The sequence below is a fragment of the Ursus arctos genome, unplaced genomic scaffold, assembly GCF_023065955.2.
Source record: "Ursus arctos isolate Adak ecotype North America unplaced genomic scaffold, UrsArc2.0 scaffold_24, whole genome shotgun sequence".
Lineage (NCBI taxonomy): Eukaryota > Metazoa > Chordata > Mammalia > Carnivora > Ursidae > Ursus > Ursus arctos.
Window position 1 is genome coordinate 16,196,711 of NW_026622919.1, and position 24,366 is coordinate 16,221,076.

Genomic DNA, 24,366 nt, shown 5'->3' on the forward strand with positions numbered 1-24,366 from the left:
AACCATTTGATCTTAGGTAAGAAGTTATTCTGAGCCTAATTTTCCTCATCTTTAAATTAGGAAGAGAAATACCTATTTAACAAGATAGTTTTCAGCACTAACTATAATAATCCAGTGTGGTTTCTGGCACGTAGGAAGTCCTTTATAAGTTCCTGTCCCTTAGCATATTCTAATATAGTGGCTTTTCAGATTTTCTTTTTTTTTATTCGTCTTATATACGATGCACTCTGATGTTTTTCTATTTGAGTGTTTGTTGTTGTTATTTTAATCCAGGTTGATATCCACTAAATTGATTTCACAATCCACAGTGAATTGAGACTTGCTGTTTGGAAAAACTGTCCTAATCTTATCATCCCCCTCCATATTCCCTTCTGCCATTGTAAGCACCTATTTTTCCTTCCCGCTGCCAATACCTGATCTCCTTGACCAGGGCTTTTCTCCATTACTAATTGATTAACTGTTGGACAGAATATAGATTCAGCTTTTCCCCTTGTCCTAAGAGATAGCATGTGAGTACTTCTAAGATTTTCTGAGGTTTTTAATTGTAATTATATATATTTAGCTGTTGGGAAGGAATAGAAATGGGTGGTTAGGAACAAATAGAAACAGTCGTAGGCTATATGGGCAAAGAATATATTATTACAATTAATATGGTAGGTCCTTGGAGAGAGATGAGTTATTTGTGTTCAGAAAACTAACCAGATGTGGGACACCTGGGTGGCTCAGTCGTTAAGCATCTGCCTTTGGCTCAGGGCGTGATCCCGGCGTTCCGGGATCGAGCCCCACATCAGGCTCCTCTGCTGGGAGCCTGCTTCTTCCTCTCCCACTCCCCTTGCTTGTGTTCCCTCTCTCACTGACTGTCTCTATCTCTGTCAAATAAATAAATAAAATCTTTAAAAAAAAAAAAAGAAAACTAACCAGATGTAAGTTTTGTGTGCATTTTATTTTATAAGGTAATGTCTAGGACCTCTGGGGAAAGATGAGAAGTTGCAATCTATGAGATTGTATGGAACTGGTGATTGTAACTGGTGAAAAGCAAGGAAAAAGAAGTAGCCAAAACATTGTGTCAACACATGTGTTCCCTAAGTTATTTTGAGGGTCCTCATGAAAAGCTCACAGTTGCTTGAAATCTAGTGTTCTATCTTGATGTAGATTTTGCATCCTACGCTACAAAATGTTTATTTTTAAGTATGAATACATTTTATGTTACCATAAAATTGTTCACCAGTTTCTACCTGTCTTAATGATTAATGGGCCAGATGTAGAAATTGCACTGGGTATATTGATTTCAGTAAATTGGGCTCAGTTGAAGAGAAGTGAACCAGAGTAAAAGGTTCAGCGTCTGTTTCTCTTCTCTGTCTTAGCTATGATATTGAGAGCCCAAACTCACAGAAATATGTGACTACAAATGGCAACATTTAAAAAAAAAAATTATTTACCAATTTATGTCAAGGGCATCAATGAGGGGAAATATCCAGAATGCTACTAATGATGTGGCATTTCATTTTTAGGTTATTATTGGAATATTTAATACATATATCTAGTCTAAAAATTCAGTTAGTTTATTATATTTTGTGAGGGGAGCTCCAAAAGGATGTCTGGCCCATTGGCCTGACCTTTTACTATCATACTTAAATGCTTGCCAGGGAAAAAGATGATGCTATTTAATTCTCATAGTTTTCATTTTTATCATGTGTTAGTGATTAAGACTCTTCCCAACAAATTTTTCTTATTTGAGCCTCAACTGTTTCATTGCATTAACTTAGCTGTTTCACACAAATATCACACACACCAAACTCAATGCATGCAAAGCATTGATTTATAATGTTCCCACACTAATCTAAGACATCTCTTACTAAAAAAGCTTCCTAACTGGTTTTCCCATATCTACCCTTCCCTGCCTCTTCCCTTTCCACTTCCCAAATCAACCCATTCTCTTTACTTTCCTTCTTAAAATGCTTCAGAGATGTCTAGTTGCTATAAGGATTTATCCCTAAATCTTTAGACAGCTTGCAAAGCCCTGCACAATCTGACCATCTGCTTTCTCCTTAAGTATGGCCGCTTTCCCCCCTCAACACTGAAGAGTCTTTCTGAAATTTACTCTACCCCTCTTACCTGTGGTATATTTAGTCTAAGCATGATTTCAAAGTATCTTAAACCATCGTTAACCCTATTATATACAACAAATATAAAATCAGTTAGTATTTTGAAATTTAGGATATAAACAAGTGTAGAGAAAATAAAAAGTGGGAATAATATTAAAATACTGAAGTTGTATATGTAAATGAGGTATTCAACAAAAGAAATAACTAAAGGATGGGACGAATCATGCAACATCTGAAAAGCACAGCACGCAGGCAATTGAAATCCTTTAACAAAAGAAAAGTTAGTGATGAAATGAAATTATTTGAGCTTGTGGCTCAGTGTCATGTATGTATAACCCACATTACTATCAAATGACTGTTCAGGTATTATAAATTCAGGAGAAAGCCAACGATAATTTAATAATAGCACATATAGCTCTTACTATGTGTCATGTACTATCCTCAGTACTCTCTTTTTATTAACTCATTTAATCCTAGTAGCAACCCTTAGAGATCAATATCTCTTATGTCCTTATTTTACAGATGAAAAAAATTGAGGGACAGAGAAGTTAACTTGCCGTAAGTCATGAAGCTGATAAGTGGTGGTGCTGAAATCTGACCCCAAGCAGTTTGGCTCTCGAGTCCATAGTTCTAACGCATGTGCTCTACTGCCCATCCTTGATTTAAGATCTTAAAAGATAACCAAGATGAAAAGTGTATCACAAATCATAGATGATTTCATAGGTTCTGTGCCCTTTGAATACTCACAATGTCAAGTTCATGACAAGGCAGCAAGCAGGGACTCTAACTTCCAAACAGTTCTCTATGATAACTGTAGATTTTATCAAGGCTAGAGAACCCTCATCTCCTCAGACTTCTAGTTTTGCCAAAATTGGTCCACTTTGGAAAAGGCTACTCATTTACATTGTAAGTCAACATCAAGAAGAGATGTCTTATCCAATTTGAAAGCTTTGAGGGACTAACTCACCTTCCTATTTGTTGGAAATGTATCTGGAGGATGCAATACTAAACTACTCTTAATTATTCTGGGCTTAAATGAAATGACCTTTCGGCTTTTGAAGCCTAATCTGTTTGTAAGAAGAGGACCTGCAGTATTGGTCCACAACTTCTTTTTTGTTTTTGCTTTTTTTCACTTAATGCATTCTGGAAATCTTTTTATGTCTTTTTCTTTGGCAATTCTAGAGTGTTCCATCATATGGATGTACCATAATTTAACTACTACATGATTGATTTCTCAGTGTTATATTAAGAGTGACTATGTGGAATCAATGTTCACCTTATTTCTGATTACAGAGTATATTATGGACCTTATAATTCCCAATCACATATTTTAATTAAGGCTGTAAGTAAAGGATAGTAAATAAGTGTCATGCAGACATCTATAACCATTTCTACGCCCTGTTACTTTGATATCTGCACACTCACTAGTTAAGCCATGGTCAGCCTTAGAATTTTTCTGAATTCAGCACTTGAGGCAGCCACTGTCAATCAATCAGTTGGTGTTACTGTTCCAGATGAAATCTATTTGTTAATAGTCTATGCTTTTTAGCTTTATTATAACTCCTTACTACTGGTTCAGTGTTTAGGACTATCAGGTTATTTCTGGGGAGCCTCAAGAACCATCCAGGTCTCTCCATGTCTTTCATGACCCTTCAAGTTGTTTTGAATTTACTTTACTATCTTATACTTTCATCAGCCTTAAGGTGTGCTTAAACTTCTAATCCATATTCCCATCTGAACTGGTAGATTTTAAGTTATTACACTTCAAAAAGGTAACTGTAGTATGACACTAAAATATCACACACACGCACACACACTATTTGGTATCTTTATGTTATTAGAGAATTTTACTGCAAGTAAAAATGGACCTAAACATAATGAAGTATTTGTAAACAAAACCTTTGATGAAGCATTGTTATGGCTAAAAGTTAAACTAGTTTTGGGGAGCCATTGTTTATTGGTGTAATCAATAGTTTTTAAAAACTTATAAGGCAAAACTAAGCCTTTGCAAAATCAAGAAGAAGTCACATTTTCTAATTTATGTAAATTAGCACTTACAGGTCAGTGAAATTGACAGTTTGTTCTCACTGCAGTAGAGCTCCCTATACATTTTTTTTGCTTCTGTTGCACTAACACTAGGTCCATCCTATTAACATGTTGCCAGAACTTCTTATTTACTACGTATCATTCATTGAATATTTTTTTGTATTAGGGTTTCATGAAAAATCATAAAATGGACCAGAGGAGAAGGGTTCTGTTAGTTTTTGCTTGCATCTATATATGCCCCCCCAAAAAAACCTTTGTAAGAGTTAACTTTTAAATTACCTACTTTTTTATCCCAAACTTTAAGTGAAGTTAACTACTTTTTTATCCCCAACTTTGAGTGAAGTTAACTTTTTAAGAAGATGTGGCAAATTTATCTTGTACTTGAGAACAGCGATCCTCAGGGGCGCCTGGGTGGCGCAGTCATTAAGCGTCTTCCTTTGGCTCAGAGCGTGATCCCAGGGTCCTGGATAGAGCCCCGCATCGGGCTCCCTGCTCCGCTGGGAGCCTGCTTCTTCCTCTCCCACTTCCCCTGCTTGTGTTGCCTCTGTCACTGGCTGTCTCTCTCTCTCTGTCAAATAAATAAATAGAACAGCGATCCTCAAACTTTAGCATGCATCAGAATCACCTGAAGAGTTTGTTACAATACAGATTGCTGGTCCCCACTCCCAGAATTACTGACTTCATGTGTCTGAAGATAAAGCTGAGATTTTCTGTTTCTAACAGGCTCCCAAGTCATGTTCATGCTGGTAGAGGGACCACACTTCAGAATCACTGGTTTAGAATATTCCTCAGCCCACTGAGATTATTATATAACCCATTTTTAGAAGCATGGATTTGTGATTTTTCCCTCTTTCTTTCTATCTCCTTTGTTGTTCCCTCTATAGATTCTCACCTGGATTGGTTAGGAGATTGCAAGGATAGAAGTTAGGTGATGGTCAGTTCGAGAAACAATAAATAAGGGGAAAAATGCCATATTTCATTAAGTAAGAAGGGACATTTCCTAATAATAAGACTAGGGAACGGATTGAATAATTCCACTCTTGCCATTGCAGGGCAGTATAATTATTATTGCTATAGAAGTGTTAAGTCTGTCAATTGAATGTTTGAACAGTGTGGATATTCACAATTTAGAATTTTTCTTTTGTCTTAAATTATCTTGAATATAATTTATTGTATATTTGGTGTTAGAAATAAGTGTGTGTTTTTTAAAATCTGGTCCTTTTTTTAATGTAGAAAATAATCTCCGATTGATAATTAGCTTTATAACCCTGAATTTCCCTCTCGTGAAATTTAACTTCTATTCTCTCAGAGAGTCTATTAGAAAAATATTACAAAAATACAAGACACTTTCCTGGTAGTTTATTTAAAGGTAGGTGTGGGTGTGTGGGTGTGCACACAAGCGTGCACTTTTCTTAAGGATTTATAGAAAATACCATGACTGTCTCCATTGTATTATTTCCTTGGTTCTTTGTAAGAAGGTAATCAGGACTTGGGGGACTAAGATTTCTATCAGTAAAGTATTTCTCAATTCAAATTTGGATTAATAAATGGTTGTTTTATATTAAATAACATGACTAATTTTTTCTTGCTAAACTTGTTTATTGCCAGATAAACAGTGATTACCATTCAACATACTGAATAATAGCCATTTTTTTTCATATGTGCTCTTAGTACACTCAGAGGAAGCCTTGTTTTTATTGGCAACCTGTTATTACCGCTCAGGAAAGGCATATAAAGCATATAGACTCTTGAAAGGACACAGTTGTACTACACCGCAGTGTAAATACCTGCTTGCAAAATGTTGTGTTGATCTCAGCAAGTAAGTTTTTAAATCTTTTCTATCTAATTTTGTTTACTTACACTGTAGAATTTTGGATAAAATCCTTTTGATAGATTAAACTCTGACTCCCTTTCTCCTCTCTTTTTTGGTAGTAGAGATTTGTCTATTTCAGTAACTTAAAATGTTTATACTGTTGCCTATGGCATTATCATTTTTGTTATGGAGAGATTTCATTGTTATGATAATAAATAATAGAATTTAACTCTGGAGAAACTTAGGTTATCACTAATTCCTGTCATTTTCCAAAATTATCTGAAACGTTATTTCCTTTCCTTTGCTTTCAATTGGAATAAGCCTGAAAACCTCCTTACCTGTTCACCTGAGATTAACGGTAGTTGCGTAATTATTTGCCTTTCAAGATTATTCTATTTGGGAACCACTGCTCCTACCCCTTTGAAGCAAGGGGGCAGATTCAGGAGAACACTTCTTTTGAACATTACAATTAAGTCAGCTGTCCCTATTCTGAATCTGGAGGCAGCTATAGATAGAGGTAGTTATCTTCTGTTTAACTCTTTTTTGTGCTGAAAGAGATGGAATAATGCTTAAAGTGACTAAATAGATAATTGTAAAAGCCTATATGTGAATTTAGTTTGTAGGTTTATAGTGAGAGGACACAGATCAACCTCATGAAGTCTCCACAGACCAATAATATTGTATTTGTCCACTGTCTAACTAATGACTTTTAAATTAAAACTAGCTAAAATATCAATAAAATTTCTGAAACATTTGCTATTACATTATTCTTACTTCAAAGATTCTAATGTTAAATTCTTAAAAATTTATTTAACTTGCTAGTTTCTTAAGCCAGTTCTTACCTTAGACATTCTTATCCCATTTATAAGTATTCATGGTTTTTTAAAAGTCCCATTGACAGTAAAGGAACTATAGATACCACCTTTTATGTTTAGGATATGCTGTGTAAACTTACTTGAGAGTTTTCCACATGATGTTTGGAAAAAACTTTAAAACAGAAACCATTACAAACTCTGATGTGCTAAAAATATAGTGAAGTCAGGTCATTTTTTTTTTCCTTTGGGGAACACTTATGATTTTCTGTATCAAGAAAATATAATTGACAAATAAAAAGAGATGAAGTGCTATTCAGGTTTCATTTGTAAACCTAAAAATGACTGAAACCATTAAATAGGCAGTTTTTAGTTAAAATCCGTTAGTCTTGTTTAATTTGCTTGCTGATTCCTATTTCAAGGAATTACAGAACTAAAAAGGACCACCACATCTGTTAATGAAGAACCGTTCACATTTTCCCCCAGTATAAAGGCCTTCCATTTCTTTTGACATGAGTAATGTGTATGTTGCTCAGACTACATTTGTACATAGACTAAATTTAACTGTTCTGTTTTTAAAGGCAAGACTGGAATTTTAAGATCATAAATTCCCAGTCTTTGAAATGATTCTAAATACATGGTTATTGCCGTTCTAAAGGTGCCATGGACTTCTTACTTTATCTGTCTCCATATAAAGAAGTACATTGGTAATGAAGAATGTGTTGACACACAATACTTTTTATACTGACTTTTGTTAATCTGTAAATTTGTGTTTTAAAGGCTTGCAGAAGGGGAACAGATCTTATCTGGTGGAGTCTTTAATAAGCAGAAAAGCCATGATGATATTGTTACTGAGTTTGGTGATTCAGCTTGTTTTACTCTTTCATTGTTGGGACATGTATATTGGTAAGTAAGTAAGAATCATTCAAGTTACCAGAAGATTTTTTCCAGTGCTAGAAGTCTTTGTGATTTAAAAAAGCTTACATTATCTGTGTTTATCAAACAGCACTTGGCTGAAGAGTATACTCACAGTCTTCTATGACCTTGTTAAACCTATGAAGTAGTAGAGGTGTTGATCCGATTTTTGGCTATCCACTTTAACGATAGTAGCTACAGCAACACTACCTAATAATTGAGTGCACATATGGGTTTTTTTTACCTTGGGTGAGGAGAATATTTTAATGTGATCCACTGAGGAAAAAGAAATGAGTGAAGTTTCTTCTCTAATATTAAATATCACTTTTGCTCCTTAGAACAAGGCTTGAAGACAAGTTTCAGTAATAAAGAATAGCAATCCCCATCTGGTTTGCCATACTAATTTTGAGGCATGTCATAAGAAACTTCCCACAATGGTAGTTGAAATAATAGTGATTTGCAAGTAATTTTAAATGTATTTAAAATGTCTTTACATTTATTAAAATTTAGTCTTTTGAAAGGAAGTGAGAATGAATTCAGAGTCATCACTGTAATAATATTGTTTGCACTAATTTTTATTCTGAAATATTCTGAGTTGGGGAGTAGAGGGTGGAGATATAATTAGGTAACAGGAATTGTTCAGCTGCCCTTGGGAGTGCATTGCATGTATAAATGTCACCTATTATATATATTGTAGGAGAAATGGTTGAGGATTGCTTGTCTAAGAGTTAGGAAGGCATCTGTTTTAAGATAAATTGAGGCTAGTTTGAATAGTAGTTTTTAAAAACCTTGACACCACTCTTTTGAGAACAGGAGTAAGTAAAGATAAAATATTAATATCTTCATTTATCTTAGTAAAAGGAGTTGGAGTAATAAATTTTAGTTCATGAAACCGTGATTAAGGTCTATCCTCCATTTATGGCTAGACACATTACTTGACACTGGGAATGTAAAGATAAATAACTCACAGTCCCTGCCCTCAAAGGTTTATAACAGGAGAGAAGTAGTAAACAAAAGTTGGTAAGTTTTTATCATCACAATAAAAATGCTGTGATAAAATTTGAGCAGTATTTTGTCTGAAGGAAGGAATAATCAGTTCTACCTGGAGAGGTAAGATGGTAAGTAGGAAAGACTTGATAGAAACAGTTTTGTTTCTTGAATTCTCAATAATAAGAAAATTAGAAATTAGGAAATTAATTAGAATATGGGTGAAATATTTGAATGGACATCTCACCAAAGAGGATATACGGACGGTAAGTAAGCACATGAAAAGATGTGCCAAATCATTAGTTATTAAAGAAAGGCAAATAAAAAACACCATTAGGAACCACTACATACCTGTTAGAATGGTTAAAATAAGAATTGTCAATACCAAGTGCTGGTGAGGATGCAGAACAATGGAATTTCTCGTAACATATAGATATGATAGAATTATAATGATAAAGACAGAGCAGTAGTTGTCAGATCGGAGAGTAGAGTTGAGGCAAGAGTGTGACTGTGCAGAGTTTCTCTGGGCTTTTGGAACAGTTCTGTATCCTGATTGTGGTGGTGATTACATAAATCTATACATGTGATAAAATTTCATAAAACTATTCATAAAGAAATGAGTGCATGTAAGAACTGCTGAAATCCAAATAAAGTCTGTGGTTTAGTTTATGTATTGTCAGTTTCCCAGTTTTGATAACTGTGCTGTGGTTATGTCAAGTGGGGTCATTGAGGGAGGTGGGTGTAGGGTACATGGGTAATCTGTGTTACTTTTATAACTTGTATATGAGTCTAAAATTATTTCAAAATGAAGTTTAATAAAATAAAGTCCTAAAATCACAAAAATACTATATCTGTGGTACTAATTAATTTTAAACAAGATTATTAGAAGTTTTGAAGGTACAGTTGAATCAGGACCTAACCACGAAGAAGGGTTATTTTCCCCTTCTTTAAAAAAATAAGGATGGGTTCCTTTTATTCATCATAAATATTAAAGGTTAAATATCCAGCGTGGGAAAACTCTGCTCCAAAAAAGTGGCTTTTCATTTCAGCCATCATGTGCCTGTCTTACGACCAAAATTACACGCAGTCATCTAGATACATACCTGTTGCAGTTTTGTAGCTATGGCTTGTTAGGATATCTTTTTCATCTCTTTAGTGGTCTTTTTGTCTACAATAGCTCATGAGACTTCTATGTTTAGGACACAGCCAATAATAATTCTGGTTCTTAGATTAATTAGTTTCTTCCCAGTACCATCTAAATAATTTTTCACCCCAATTCTTTGGGAAACTTTTCATTAAGAGCTGCCACCTCGGGGCTCCTGGCTGGCTCAGTCAGTAGAGTGTGCAACTGTGAGTTGTGAGTTCGAGCCCCACATTGGGTGTAGAGATTACTTAAAAATAAAATCTTAAAAAAAAAAAAAAAAGCCACCACCTCTACTTCATTAGAAAATCTAATCATTTAAATATGGTATATTTAAAGCATTTAAGTCACTTTCAAAATTACCATTGGGATATTACATTAAAAATTAAGAATAAGGGGTGCCTGGGTGGCATAGCGGTTAAGCGTCTGCCTTCGGCTCAGGGCGTGATCCCGGCGTTATGGGATCGAGCCCCACATCAGGCTCCTCCGCTATGAGCCTGCTTCTCCCACTCCCCCTGCTTGTGTTCCCTCTCTCGCTGGCTGTCTCTATCTCTGTCGAATAAATAAATAAAATCTTTAAAAAAAAATTAAGAATAAGACTGAAATATTTGGATATTGTCCATCTCTCCCTCAGTAATTTTAGTATCTGAGGAAATTAAAAGCAATTATAATATTCAAGAAGGCATTGGTAGTTCATTAGACTGGCATTCCTTTCAATTCATGTTCTGCTTGCTTTCACCAGACTTTTGATTTGAACTGCCCTAAGTAATAGAGATTGGAGAGTGGTAAGAAGGGGAAATTGGTAATTTAGGGAAGCATCAAGAAAAGCACTCTCAACTTACATATGTATTTCAAATACATATGTAAGAGTTACCTAATTTTTTGTATCAAAAATTTCTTTATAATGTTTTGGGTTGTGTAGCTTATCTAATCTATTTGTTTGTCTTTACAGCAAGACAGATCGGCTTGCCAAAGGATCAGAATGTTACCAAAAGAGCCTTAGTTTAAATCCTTTCCTCTGGTCCCCCTTTGAATCATTATGTGAAATAGGTAGGTTTGTAAAGGTAGCTAGGGGAGGGTTCCCCTACTTTCTCTTTTTTTCTCCCTCCTTAATTTTTGGGAAGTGATACAAATTATTCACAAGAAAAATATCTTTCAAAGCTAAAGGCTGTTAAAATTGAAAACAAGAAATGAGGTAATAGAATCATGTTTAAGGAATGATGTGGCCTTGTGTCCTCTAGAATGAGTTGTATTGTGAGTATAACAAGAGCTTTCTAGGTAAGGAAAGAAATTAATAGAATACCTGGAGCAGAAACTGTTAATGTAAGAAAGACCTGGACAGTATGAGGAAAGAGCGCCTTAGTTATGTGCTCTAGGACTCAAGAATGATCATTTTAAACATTATGTATACATGGAAGTGCTTAAAACTTTACTGTCTCTTGGGTTTCAGCTCTCAACCATCACTCTTTACTTTGAGTAAAATGAGATCTAGTTGCTTTCTGCTTTAAAAGAAACACAGAAATCTGCATTTTCTGATGATTTATTATGTTTAAAATCAGCGTTATTGTAGTTCCATTTAATTTCTAAATTTACAGCTTTATCTGAGGGGTAAATTTTTATAATAAATTGATAGATGGACTTTTGGGAGGTAGATTTGATTGACTGAAACAAATAGAACTTTAAAACTCTGGATAAGGCCTTATTTCCACTAATTTATGCATACTTGAAAAAATATATTAATCTTCATTTCCTCAGAGGCATACTTTTTTTTTCTCCCTTCACAGGTGAAAAGCCAGATCCTGACCAAACATTTAAATTAACATCTTTACAGAACTTTAGCAACTGTCTGCCCAGCTCGTGCACAACACTAGTATCTAATCATAGTTTATCACACAGACAGCCTGAGACCGTTCTTACAGAAACACCCCAGGACACAATTGTAAGTGTATCATATTGCTAGTGTTCAAATATTATGAAAAACAGGAAAGAATGAACTAAATAATGTATCATAAATGACATGGTAGAAATTTTCTGTTTCAGGAATTAAACAGACTGAATTTAGAATCTTCCAATTCAAAGTACTCCTTGAATACAGATTCCTCAGTGTCTTATATTGATTCAGCTGTAATTTCACCAGATACTGTCCCTCTTGGAACAGGAACTTCCATATTATCTAAACAGGTTCAAAATAAACCAAAAACTGGTCGAAGCTTATTAGGAGGACCAGCTGCTCTTAGCCCATTAACCCCAAGGTAAGACAAACAAAACACACTTTAAAATGTGCTATAATATTAAATGATCTGTAATAACTCATATTATTAGTAATATAAATTAATATGAACAGCAACTTCTAAATCATTATGGAAATAGAAGCATTTAGTAAGTCAATAATGGACCTATTCTGTTTTCAGAAAATGAAGTAAAAGAAATACAATATGTGTGATAATTTAATATTAAGTGTTAGAGAAAAATGTAAAACTCTCAGATATGCCTTCTTCAGCTAGTGTATGTGTTAAAAGATACTGTCTTTTCCGCTGTGTGTCAGTGAATGTCAGTGAACCTTTTGAAATGTTGGAATGCTTATGATATAATCAGAGTGACAGCAGTGATTATTGTTAAAGTGCTGTTTTCCAACCATGGAGGAAGGATTGACGCCTCTCAACAGGAAATATTTTGTCAAAATTATTAGAAGTATATGTGTGTACAAATACAGGAACCCAGCCCAGAGAATACCTATCCAAAAGTGTCAAAATAAAAAATTACGTGCTAGAACAAATACTATGAATTGGGTCCCAGGGCCAGAGAGTTACTAAAATAGCATGACCATGAGATTACAACTCCCTGAATCCACAGATGGATTCAGTGGTCTCTAGAGACGGTCTCTCTGTAACAGTGTCTAAATCCCGTAAATTCCAAGAATTTGAAATAATTTTTGCTTTTACAAAGCCATTCTTCTTTATTTCCAAAAATCTCCTGAGATCAGTAGTTGTTGCTCAATTTAATTCCTTGTTTGATTTTTTTTTCTTTTTAATTTAGTTATGGTGGGTGGAATAGTCTACATTCACAGCTTATTTTAAATCTGCCCCTCAGATCCTCACTGCCCCCAAGACTGATTTGCCATTCTCTTCCTTTTAGACCTTCTAATTTAAGTATACTGCTGCTTTATATATGCCTTGATGACTTTTTGACACCTTGATTTCAACCTCTTCTCAGTTTTGGGATTTTGCCATTAGAAACCCCAAGTCCTGGAGATGGATCCTATTTACAAAACTACACTAATACATCTTCTGTAATTGACGTGCCATCTACTGGAGCCCCTTCAAAAAAGGTATTTTCCATGTAAAATACAGTTTTGATGTTGACGGAAGAAATTCATTTAAAATTCCAATCTGTTAAAGGCAATTTCAAAGAGAATCTAATTTTATGTAATGACTGTTGCCTTAGAGTTGTTGATCTAAATGTAAAAGAAGGTCATCATTGTCCTAAGCTGCTAGTTATAGTAGGAGACAAAAAGCTGGTTACTCTTTGGCCATGTAAAATTATAACTCACAAGTATAGTTTATTCCACATGTATCTAAATAAACATTTAGATTTTTATTTTTGATTTCCCCTTTTTTAAACAAAATTAAGATGGTTTCTATCAGTTTGAATATAAATAACAGAAATTATACCTGCCATTGTTTTACTTGTCCCCATGACTGTTTGTCTTTTAAGTGTACTAATTAACATGAAAAAAAATTGGTTTGCATAAAGCCAGGTATTTCTGATAATAAAGTTTTTTATGGCAAATTTTCATAGATGAATAGTAGCTGTATAGTAAATGTGTAGTAAAATAAAAAATATTTGACAGTATCCTTATAGAAATATTGCAACAAGTCTTGAGACTTTTTAAATAATGTTCCTTTATATGGGTCTATGGGATTAGAGGTCAAAGTGCCATTTGCTTGAAACAGGTCTGTGGTAAAGGGTTACCTTCTGTGAGAATTAAATTAGGTTATATGTTTAAAGTGCGTATTGCCATCCCTAACAGATGTTTAAGAAATGGAAGCTAAGTAAGTCATACTAGTATATGACTGATATAAACCCTTTACCCTCCTAGAGACGTTTGTTCTTGCTCTTTTTACTCCAAAAAGTCCTTAGATTCTGTTTTTTTCTGTAATAGCTTCTTAATGAGTAATAATAGAAACTCTGAGAGTAGTAAAAAAGGGCTGCAAAGTACTTAATGTGTGGATTACTTTAAATCTCATGTTTAAGAGTTGGCAGCTACCTGAAGTATAATTGTGGAAATTAGTTTATTACAATTATAAGAAGAGATAGTAGGATAGTAATCAGCATGCCAGGTGAAGTAGGCCAAAACCAGGCAAGCCATAGCAATCAAGGACAAGTTAGTCAGTGCTGGGTAGGTGATTCTGGTGCCCAAACAATAAAGCCACTTGCTCGCTCATCCTCTTCTTGCCCTGCTGGAAGACATTCATAGGAAAGCTCTGCTTGTAGTTCTGCATGTAGTAGCAACCAAAAATATCAAACTGAATGCTGTGTGAAGTACATAGATCTTTGTTAAGTAAGGAATTGACTCAAAGTTTTATCCCTTGGGTGAATATAGAGGTTCCAACTTGGAAGAAGAGGAAGGATTATAAAGTTTTATTTTGAGGTGGTGGTAAATTAGATGAAATATTTAGTTGATAGTTAGTCATAGAGGAAAGACTATGGCCTGGTGATAGAAATAATAGTTAAAGCTGTCAAAATAGCTAGGCTCTCCGAGGAAAAGAGAGTAGTAAAGGAACACAAAGCATACTTAATTTAAAACAGTGGAAGGGGGGTGCCTGGGTGGCGCAGTTGTTAAGCGTCTGCCTTCGGCTCAGGGCGTGATCCCAGTGTTCTGGGATCGAGCCCCACATTGGGCTCCTCCGCTATGAGCCTGCTTCTTCCTCTCCCACTCCCCCTGCTTGTGTTCCCTCTCTCGCTGGCTGTCTCTGTCTGTCAAATAAATAAATAAAATCTTAAAAAAAAAAAAAAAACAGTGGAAGGAAAAAGGGCCTGCAAATGAAGTGCTAGGACAAATAATCAAAATCCTGTACTATTTTGGAAGTTATACACAGTTTCAAAAAGGAGGACATGATCAATGATACTGAATACAGAAAAGGCCAAAATAAGGCTTTCATATCTGGTGAGAAAGTTATTATTAGTTATTAAGTTTAAGAATTATGTACAGTGGCTATCAAAGTAATAATAAATTTTGAAGAAAATTATCTGGTAGTAAAAAAGTTAAAAATATCCATTGATGCAACAGTCATAGACCATTTTATAAAGAAGCCAAGTGATGAAAATGAATAGAAGTCAGGTGATAAATTAGAGAAGACAGAGGGACAGGAAGTCTTTTTTTCTCCTCCACGGGAGCAGAGACCAATTAATGAAAAATTGAACACACTAGAAAGAAATGTTAATTCTAAGAGCAAAATGCTTAGAATATGGAAAATAATCAGGTAATGTTAAAAAATTTATTCCTCTGAACTGTTATAGAATATCTTAACTAAGTGTCAGAGAAGGGATATAAAATCTTACTGTATTATTATTTTTTATATTAGATCATAAATCTGACTTAGACCATAAATCTTAAGAGTAGTAGCTGTCTTAAGAAATCTTGTAACACTTAGCCCCACCTGGAAAATGTGTAATAATTGGCTTTTTAGCAATTTTCAGGAAGTTTGAGCCTTTCCTTAAAAACTAAAGTGAAAAGTGAAAGGATAGTATAAAGATAAAAATACTGAGGTTAAGCGGGCAGCTGGGTGGCTCAGTCAGTTAAGCATTAGCCTTCGGCTCAGGTCATGATCCCAGGGTCCTGGGATGGAGCCCCACATCATGCTCCCTGCTCAGTAGGGAGTCTGCTCCTCCCTCTGCCCCTTCCCCAGCTTGTGCTCTCTCACTCACTCTCTCTCTGTCAAATAAATAAAATCTTTAAAAAAAAATACTGAGGTTACAAAGAGGAAATAGTTTGATGTTAATCCTAATATAGTAATTGACATTAATAATGACAATAATTTGTGTTTTCAGATGACAGTATATATTATGAAGTCTTGCGTTGCAGAAATGTAGATGGGAGCATCATGGTGTCTCTTACCATTTTCAGCGCAATTTATAATCACAAACCTTAGACTTTTTGTGTTTTACAGTCTGTTGCCAGAATCGGCCAAACTGGAACAAAGTCTGTCTTCTCACAGAGTGGAAATAGTCGAGAGGTAACCCCAATTCTTGTTGCACAAACACAAAGTTCTGGTCCACAAACAAGGTATTTATTATGGTGTCATTATTTGATATTGTTGGCTTTTCTTGCTATAAAACATGACTTTATCCACTTTAGGTAGGTTTTGACTCTCCCAAGAATTCTAGAATGACTATTATAAATTTTGAATATGTCAAATTAGAAATTTCTAGGGGCGCCTGGCTGGCTCAGTCAGTAGAGCATGTGACTCTTGATCTCAGGGTTGTAAGTTCAAGTCCCACATTGGGTGTAGAGATTACTTAAAAATAAAATCTTAAAACAAACAAACAAACAAACTTACTGGAAAGACTAGCGTAATTTTTAGTTGAGTATTTTAATACAAATCAAGACAAGGTAACCAAAATGTCTTTTATTTTTTTCTAATTCCCTCATGAATTTGTTTAGACTAGATATTCTGAACACGCCTCCAAAATAATTTTCTTATTATATGACCTTCATTGGTCAAGTACAGATAGGTTTCGTTCTCCCCTTCCCCTATTATGCACTTCTATATACAGATCATTAATCTTATGGTTGATCTTTAAATAATGAATCCATTGCCACACAGAAATGGTGTTAAATAGTGTTTCTTTTTTCTGTTGAAGTACTCAAAAATAATTCATAGCTAATATTTTAAAAGAATGATACAACTCTATCTCCTTGTAAAATAGTGAACATGTACCATAAGTCTTAAAACAGACACACATGTACATATATCTTGACTATATAAAAGGCCTCAATATTTCTGCAATGCTAGAATGTTAAGTCTCATGAGTGCCGGCCCGAAGACAGGTGACAGAGATTGCCTGGGGCTTAGTTACGAGCAGGAGTCTGAGGCCTCCTGCCGAACATTATATAGGCTGAGTAAATCCTAATTCTAAAGAACATACAAGGATAATTTACGGAATTATACATTTCACTTAAAGCTAAACAAGTATACTAACTTTAATAAACATCAACTATTAATGATTATGTGGGGGTTTTTGGTATTATTGATTCCATTTTATCTCCTTTATTGCCTATCTTAGTTTCCTACAGCTGCCATAACAAAGTTACTGCAAACCGGGTGGCTTAAAACAATAGAAGTGTATTCACTCACAGTTGTAGAAGCTATATAACCCAAGGTCAAGGTGTTGACAGGGTCATACTCCTCTGAAGCCTCCAAGGGAAGATCCTTCCTTGTCTCTTCCAGCTTCTGGTAGCCCCAGGCATCCTTAGTTGGTGGGAGCATAACTAATATGTGCCTCTGTCTTCACGTGGCCATCTTCCCTGTGTGTCTCTATACCCAAATTTCCCTCTTAGAAGGAAATCAGTCATACTGAATTAGAGCTCACCCTAATGACCTCATCTTAACTTGATTACATCGACAAAGAGCCTGCATTCAAATAAGACACATTCATAGGTACTGGAGTTAGGGCTTCAGCATACTTTTGGGGGACACACAGTTCAACCATAACATTGCCTTATTAACAGTTACTCTTTATTTTGTATTTTTAGAGGCTGTTTTAATATATATTTTAACTTATCAAAGTCTACCTTCAAGTAATATTGTACCACATCACACATAGAATAAAACCTTATAACAGTGTGCTTTCATGCTCCTCTCCCCATCTTTATGCTATTGTTGTCATAGATTTTACTTCTACATGTGTGTAAACCCCATAGTGCATTGTTAATAGTTTTTCCCTTAAATAGTTATCTTCTAGAGAGATTTTTTAAAATAAGAAAAAGAAATCTATTTTGTATTTACCCACATATTTACTATTTCCGGTGCTCTTTATTTCTTTCTATAGGTTCACATTTCAATTTGGTATCCTTTTACTTCATCTTGAAAGACTTAACATTTCTTATAGTCCAAGTCTGCTGGTAATGAATTTTTTCAGCTTTTGTATGTCTGAAAGAGATTTTTTATTTCACCTTTGTTTTTGTTTTTGAAAGATATTTTCACTAGATACAGAATTCTTGTTCAAAGTTTTTTCTTTAAAGATGTTGTTCTACTGTCTTCTAGCTTGTTTTAAAACGTTTCTCAAAAGTCTGTCATTCTCATTTTCTGTTCCTCTAGATGTAATGTATCTCTTTTCTGATAGTTTTACAATTTTCTTTTTATCTCTGATTTTAAGTCATTTGATCATGATGTGCTGTCCTGTAGTTTTCCTCTTTCTTGGCCTCCGAACTGATTGAGCTTCTTGGATCTGTGATTTCAAAGTTTTTAATAAACTTAGCTAATTTTTGGCCACTATTTCTTCAAGGTTTTTGTTTGTTTTTGTTGGGTTTTGTTTTGTTTTGGTCATGTCCCCCTCTCCCCTCCTGGGACACTGAGTGTGTGTATATTAGACCGTGGAGTTGACCCCCACAGCTCAGTACTGTGTTCATTTTTGTTTCCAGTCTTTTTCCTCTGTTTCATTTTGGGTAGTGTTTATTGTTATGTCTTCAAGTTAACTAATCTTCTCTTCTGCCATGTCTAATCTGCTATTAACCCCAACCAGGATGTAGATATAGTTTTAATCTCAGTTGTTCTATTTTTCATCTCCAGAAGTTTGATTTGGTTCTCTCCTGTAACATGCCCATTCTTTCTTCTACCTTTTTGAGCATATGGAATATATCTATAATCGCTCTTTTAATGATTTTGTCTACTTTCTTACTGTGTTATTTCTGGGTCTGTTTTTAATATGCCCGTTCTTCTACCTTTTTGAGCATATGGAATATATCTATAATCGCTTTTTTAATGATTTTGTCTACTGCCTTACTGTGTTATTTCTGGGTCTATTTTTTATTGATTTTTTTTTTCTGTTCGCTATAGGTTATATTTTCCTGCTTCTTTGTATGCCTAGTTTTTGTTGTTGTTGTTGTTGTTGTTGTTGTTGTTTTTATGCCAGGTATTAGAAATTTTATGTTGTTGAGTGCTGGACTATTTTATCTTGTTTTAAGCATTTCTGTTTTATTCTGGCAGGCAGTTACTTGTTAACAGTTAATTCCTTTCAGGTCTCAATTTTTAAGTTTTGTTGGATAGGACAAGAGTGGCTTACAGTCTAGAATAATGTTGCCCCACCATTGAGGCAGTAGCCTTTGAGTACTCAGTGACCGATTGAGTATGAAGTTTCTTCATTCTGGCTGTTAAAAATATGAGCTACTCCCAGCCCAGGGTGAGCTCCAAAAATTGTTCTGCCAGCTCCTTTCTAGTAGTTCTTTCTCTAGATTCGGGTAGTTTCCCTCACTGTAATACTATAGTTAAGTTCTGATACTAATTACCCAGACATAGCATAGACTCTGCAGCCTAAGATCATAGTCCCAGCCAGACTTATCAAATCTTTTTGGCTTGGCAGCTACAATTTCAGGGATTCCCTGGGCCGCCTTCACTTCTGACCAACTAGCTACAGATTTGAGGGTTCTTGCTACCTCCTGAGGTTTAGTATGCTAGAACAATTCATAGAGTCTAGGAAAGTTCTGTACTTACAGTTTTATTATAAAGGATACCAGTCAGGACCAGACAAATGAGGCCCATAGGATGAAGTCTGGAGGGTACTGAATACAGAACTTCTGTGTCCTTTCCCCTGGGTGAGATGTGTCACCTCACCAGTACATTGGTGTATTCGCTAGCCAGGAAGCTCAGCTGAGTTTTGGTAGTCAAAGTTTTTATTGGAGTTACATTGCATAGTATGATAGATTGTGTCATTGGTCATGTGATTTAACTCAATCTCCAGCCACCCTCCGCTTCCTGGAGAAGGTCAGGCTGTTAATACCCAGCTCAAAGCTTCAACCCTCTAATCAGTGGTTGGTCTTTCCAGCATGGCCATCCCAGTATCCTGAAACTACCTAGGGCCCCACCACAAGTCATTTCATTAGCATAAACTCATGTGTTGTCTCGGGCCCACCACGAACAACAAAGACACACATATCACTTGAGAAATTCTGAGCATTTAGAAGCTGCTTCTCAAAGAATTCAGGACAAAGACCAGATGAGTTTTTTATTATAACACAACTCAAACAGTTGCACTACTTAGGTTCAACTGCAGATTCTAGGAAAACTTCCAGCAGATCTTTGAAGCTCTCCCTCTTTGTAGCTCTCCCCTTTCCAGTACTCTGACCTTCATATTCTAGCCGCCTTCATTTCCTGGAGTCTCAGCATTTTCTCCTCAACACGTGAAGACCACTGAGTTTTATTTGTGTTCCCTTTTCCTGCACTGTATCCTCAGAATTCTCCTCAGGCATATGTACTTGCTGTCCAATGTCTGAAAAGTATCGTTTCATATATTTTGTTCAGTGTTAATAGTTGTTTAAGATGGGATAGTAAATCTGGTCCATTTTACTCCATTTACAATTGGCAGTGGAAGTCTGTTCTTTTTTTAGAAAGTTGTTTTTTTAGAGATGGTTAGAATAGCATAGTTCTCTTAGCTAAATTTCCCCAAAAAGTTTGTATGTCATCATTTTCTCTACATATATTAACCTCTAAAAATCTTCTTTATATTCTTTCCAAGGCATCTTCTTATAACTAGCATTCATATTTTATTATGAAACCATAAAATGTTACTATTTACAAAAACTTTTAATTTTTTTTAAGATTTTATTTATTTATTTTAGATTGAGAGAGAGTGAGAATGAGCATGAGCAGGGGGTGGGGAGGAGAGGCAGGGAGCCTGCTTGATCCCAGGACCCCGAGATCACGACCTGAGCTGAAGGCGGAAACTCAACCAACTGAACCACCCAGGCACCCCTACAAAAACTTTCTTAAAAAGTGTTTAATATAACTGGCACATAATCACATAGGTAATAAGTGATAGAATTGATTTCAAACCTCAGCAGTCTGATTCTAGAGCACATTCCTTTCATTCTCAAACTTCTAGTTAAACAGATGCAAGTTATGAAGAGATGAGTATATTTCCTGTGCTATGACCAATGTTTCAAACTTTCTCAGTATCCTGCTTCGTTTTCCTGATGGCTGTCAGACTTTGGACATTTTTTTCTTTTGTCAAATTGCCCTTTGGAGCTAACAGAACTGTAATGAAAATTATGATATAGGAAGAGTTTGTCTTTTTCATCCTCCTAACCCCAGAATCGTCTTACTATTATTTTTCCTTTTCTCCCACAAGATTCAAGTTATACTCATGCAACTTTCTGTGGCTTTTAAGAAGTCTCAGCATTTTTCTCGGCTTGTCCTCCCTATAAACTGCTCCATGGATGAAATTATTCCCTCCCACTTCTCAGGCAAACTCTTTTCTATAATTAGGTAATGTTATTGACAACATATAATTCACATTTAAGTATAAGTGACATAGTTGTTCAAATAAAGGATATTGTACTTCTAAAAATGAATCAGCTTCTGGAAACAGTAAAAAAGATCAGTAGTTGCTAGGGGTTGGAGGGGAGGGATGAGTAGGCAGAGCACAGAGGATTAGGGCAGTGAAAATATTCTGTATGATACCACGATGGATACATGTCATTATATATTCACACATACCTATAGAATGAACAAAACCAAGGGCGAACTCTATATCATAAACCATCGACTTTATAATATATCAGTGTAGGTTCATCATCTGTAACAAATGTCCCACTCTAGTGGGGGAGGCTGTGCATGTGTGGGGGCAGGGGTTATATGGCACATCTCTCTGTACCTTCCCCTCAGTTTTGCTGTGAACTCTAATCTCCTCTAAAAAAAAAATCCTAGGGGGACACCCGGGTGACTCAGTCGATTAAGCGTCTGCCTTCGGCTCAGGTCATGATCCCAACGTCCTGGGATCGAGTCCTACATTGGGCTCCTTGCTTGGTGGGGAGCCTGCTTCTCCCTCTGCCTGCTGCCCCCCCGCTTGTGTGCACTTCTCTCTCTCTGACAAATAAATAAAATAAAATCTCTTTTAAAAATAAATAAGTAAAAAAATCCTAGGGACACCTGGGTGTCTCAGTCAGTTAGGCATCTGCCTTTGGCTACCACATCAGGCTCCTTGCACAGCTGGGAGCCTGCTTTTCCCTCAGCCTGCTTCTCCCCCTGTTTGTGCTCTCCCTCTCTCTCTTTCTCTCTCTCTGACAAATAAAGTCTTTAAAAAAATATTTTTAATAATAATAAGGTCCAAATTAAAAAAAAAATGTATCAGATTGCCTGGGTGGTGCAGTCAGTTAAGCATCTGACTCTTGGTTGCAATTCAGGTCATGATCTCAGGGTCATGAGATCAAGCTCCATGTTGGGCTCTGCACTCAGGAAGAGTCTGCTTAAGACTCCGTCCCTCTCCCTCTACCCTGCCGCCTGCTCTCTCTCTCTAAAATAAATCTTTAAAAAAATAAAATAAAAACTATATCATAAAGGGGCGCCTGGGTGGCTCAGTCGTTAAGCATCTACCTTTGGCTCAGGGCGTGATCCCAGGGTCCTGGGATTGAGCCCCGCATTGGGCTCCCTGCTCTGCTGGAGCCTGCTTCTTCCTCTCCCACTCCCCCTGCTTGTGTTCCCTCTCTCACTGGCTGTCTCTCTCTGTCAAATAAATAAATAAAATCTGTAAAAAAAAAAGTATCATAAAAAATGTATCATAAAATAAAATTAATTCATCAGCCTAAGTAACCTCACTTGCTATAATCCCTACATTGAGAGTCAGTCTTTTGAAAACATAAGGGCGGCTTGGCCTTTCTGTACTCACTGGTCAGTGTCTCTTTTATTCACAGAAGCCTCTTTGACTCAAATTCAGGTAACTAGTGGGATTTCACATAAACTGTAAACCGTTTAGTCCATAGACTTACCCACTCTCAGGTAACTTGAGGTTTTAAGTTTGCTTACTTTCTAAGAATGGAATCCTTGTATCTTAGGGTTTGCCTTTTAAAGTTAAAAAAAAAAATAAATGTACCCAGGGGCGCCTGGGTGGCTCAGTTGTTAAGCATCTGCCTTCGGCTCAGGGTGTGATCCTGGCGTTCTGGGATCGAGCCCCACATCAGGCTTCTCTGCTGGAAGCCTGCTTCTTCCTCTCCCACTCCCCCTGCTTGTGTTCCCTCTCTCACTGGCTGTCTCTCTCTCTGTCAAATAAATAAATAAAATCTTAAAAAAAAAAAATGTACCCAGGCAATTATTAGATTCCTTTGGTTCTAAACAGAATAAACCTTGATGTGGTTGTTTGAATTTATAGGGAAATAATAATTGTTCTAATGGTATTTATTTTTTTGGCAAATATTCCACATTTAGACTGTCCATGTCCAACTATCTTTTTTTCCCTAACTCGCTATGATTGCTAATGAAGGCTAGAGAGAATTTGTTATAGATGTGTTTATCATTTATTGATCCAGAATTTTTATGTGGATTGTTTTAAGTTCAAATTAGCAATTTCAGATAGAGTGAAGCTCTGTACGATAATCTTTGTTATTTTATGGTAACACAGATAGCTTTTAATTCCTGAGTTTTCATAGAGAGATGACAAACCATACCAACCAAACTTACCAACTTTAGAATACAGTCATGATGAATATGTTTTTTTAATGTATGTAATGAATTGAAACAATAGGTAATGGCCATAAGCTGGGTTTTTTTTAATGTCTACTTTTATCATTATCATTGTTTTAGTACAACACCTCAGGTATTGAGCCCCACTATCACATCTCCCCCAAACGCACTGCCTCGAAGAAGTTCACGACTTTTTACTAGTGACAGCTCTACAACCAAGGTAATTTAAAGATTTCCATATGTTACATTTACTTAATGCTTCCCCCTCCATCTCTACTAAATAAATTCAGAGACTAAAAAATTTTTCTAATTTTTTTTAATTTATAAAGCTGTCTATAACAGTTATAAATTTTCTTGGTTCTTTAATAAATATTATAAAACATTGTTCAAAAGACAAAATTATTGTGATGGGAAACAGATCAGTGGCTATTAGGAGTTAGGACTTGGGAGATATGACTACTAGAGCGTAGCACAAAGGAGTTTTTTTGTGTGGTGTCAGTCCTATATCCTTATTGTGGTGGTTGAATACACGAATCATACATGTGATTAAATTTCATAGAACTATCACACCAAAAAAAAGGGTAAAAACTGATGAAATCCAAATCAGATGTGTAATTTAGTTGGTAGTATTGAACTGATTCCAGTCTCCTGGATTTGATGATGTCCTGTGGTTATGTCAGATATTATCACTAGGAAAATTAGGGGAAGGATAAATGGAAATTTCCTGTGTTTTCTTTGCACATTTCTTTGTACAATTGGAGGGTTTCATTATGCCCTTGGTAAATTTTCTTGGTCCATTGACAAATATTATGGATAATTTTTAACTTTGACATGAACAAATGAACAATTTTATAACTTATCAGTTATAATGCTC

General features: G+C 35.6%; 1 protein-coding gene across 5 annotated transcripts in view; it reads left to right on the plus strand.

The window, feature by feature from the left end:
* Window positions 1–24,366, plus strand: part of CDC27 (cell division cycle 27) — a 73,396-nt gene that overhangs the window by 20,957 nt on the left and 28,073 nt on the right. For all 5 annotated transcript variants that reach the window (XM_026512554.4, XM_026512557.4, XM_057317856.1 and 2 more), the window contains exons 3-10: window positions 5,823–5,970; window positions 7,557–7,682; window positions 10,772–10,869; window positions 11,604–11,758; window positions 11,860–12,071; window positions 13,033–13,147; window positions 15,990–16,105; window positions 23,613–23,712. In XM_026512554.4, the coding sequence (XP_026368339.1) occupies window positions 5,823–5,970; window positions 7,557–7,682; window positions 10,772–10,869; window positions 11,604–11,758; window positions 11,860–12,071; window positions 13,033–13,147; window positions 15,990–16,105; window positions 23,613–23,712 (1,070 nt within the window). The remainder of the gene's footprint in view (window positions 1–5,822; window positions 5,971–7,556; window positions 7,683–10,771; window positions 10,870–11,603; window positions 11,759–11,859; window positions 12,072–13,032; window positions 13,148–15,989; window positions 16,106–23,612; window positions 23,713–24,366) is intronic.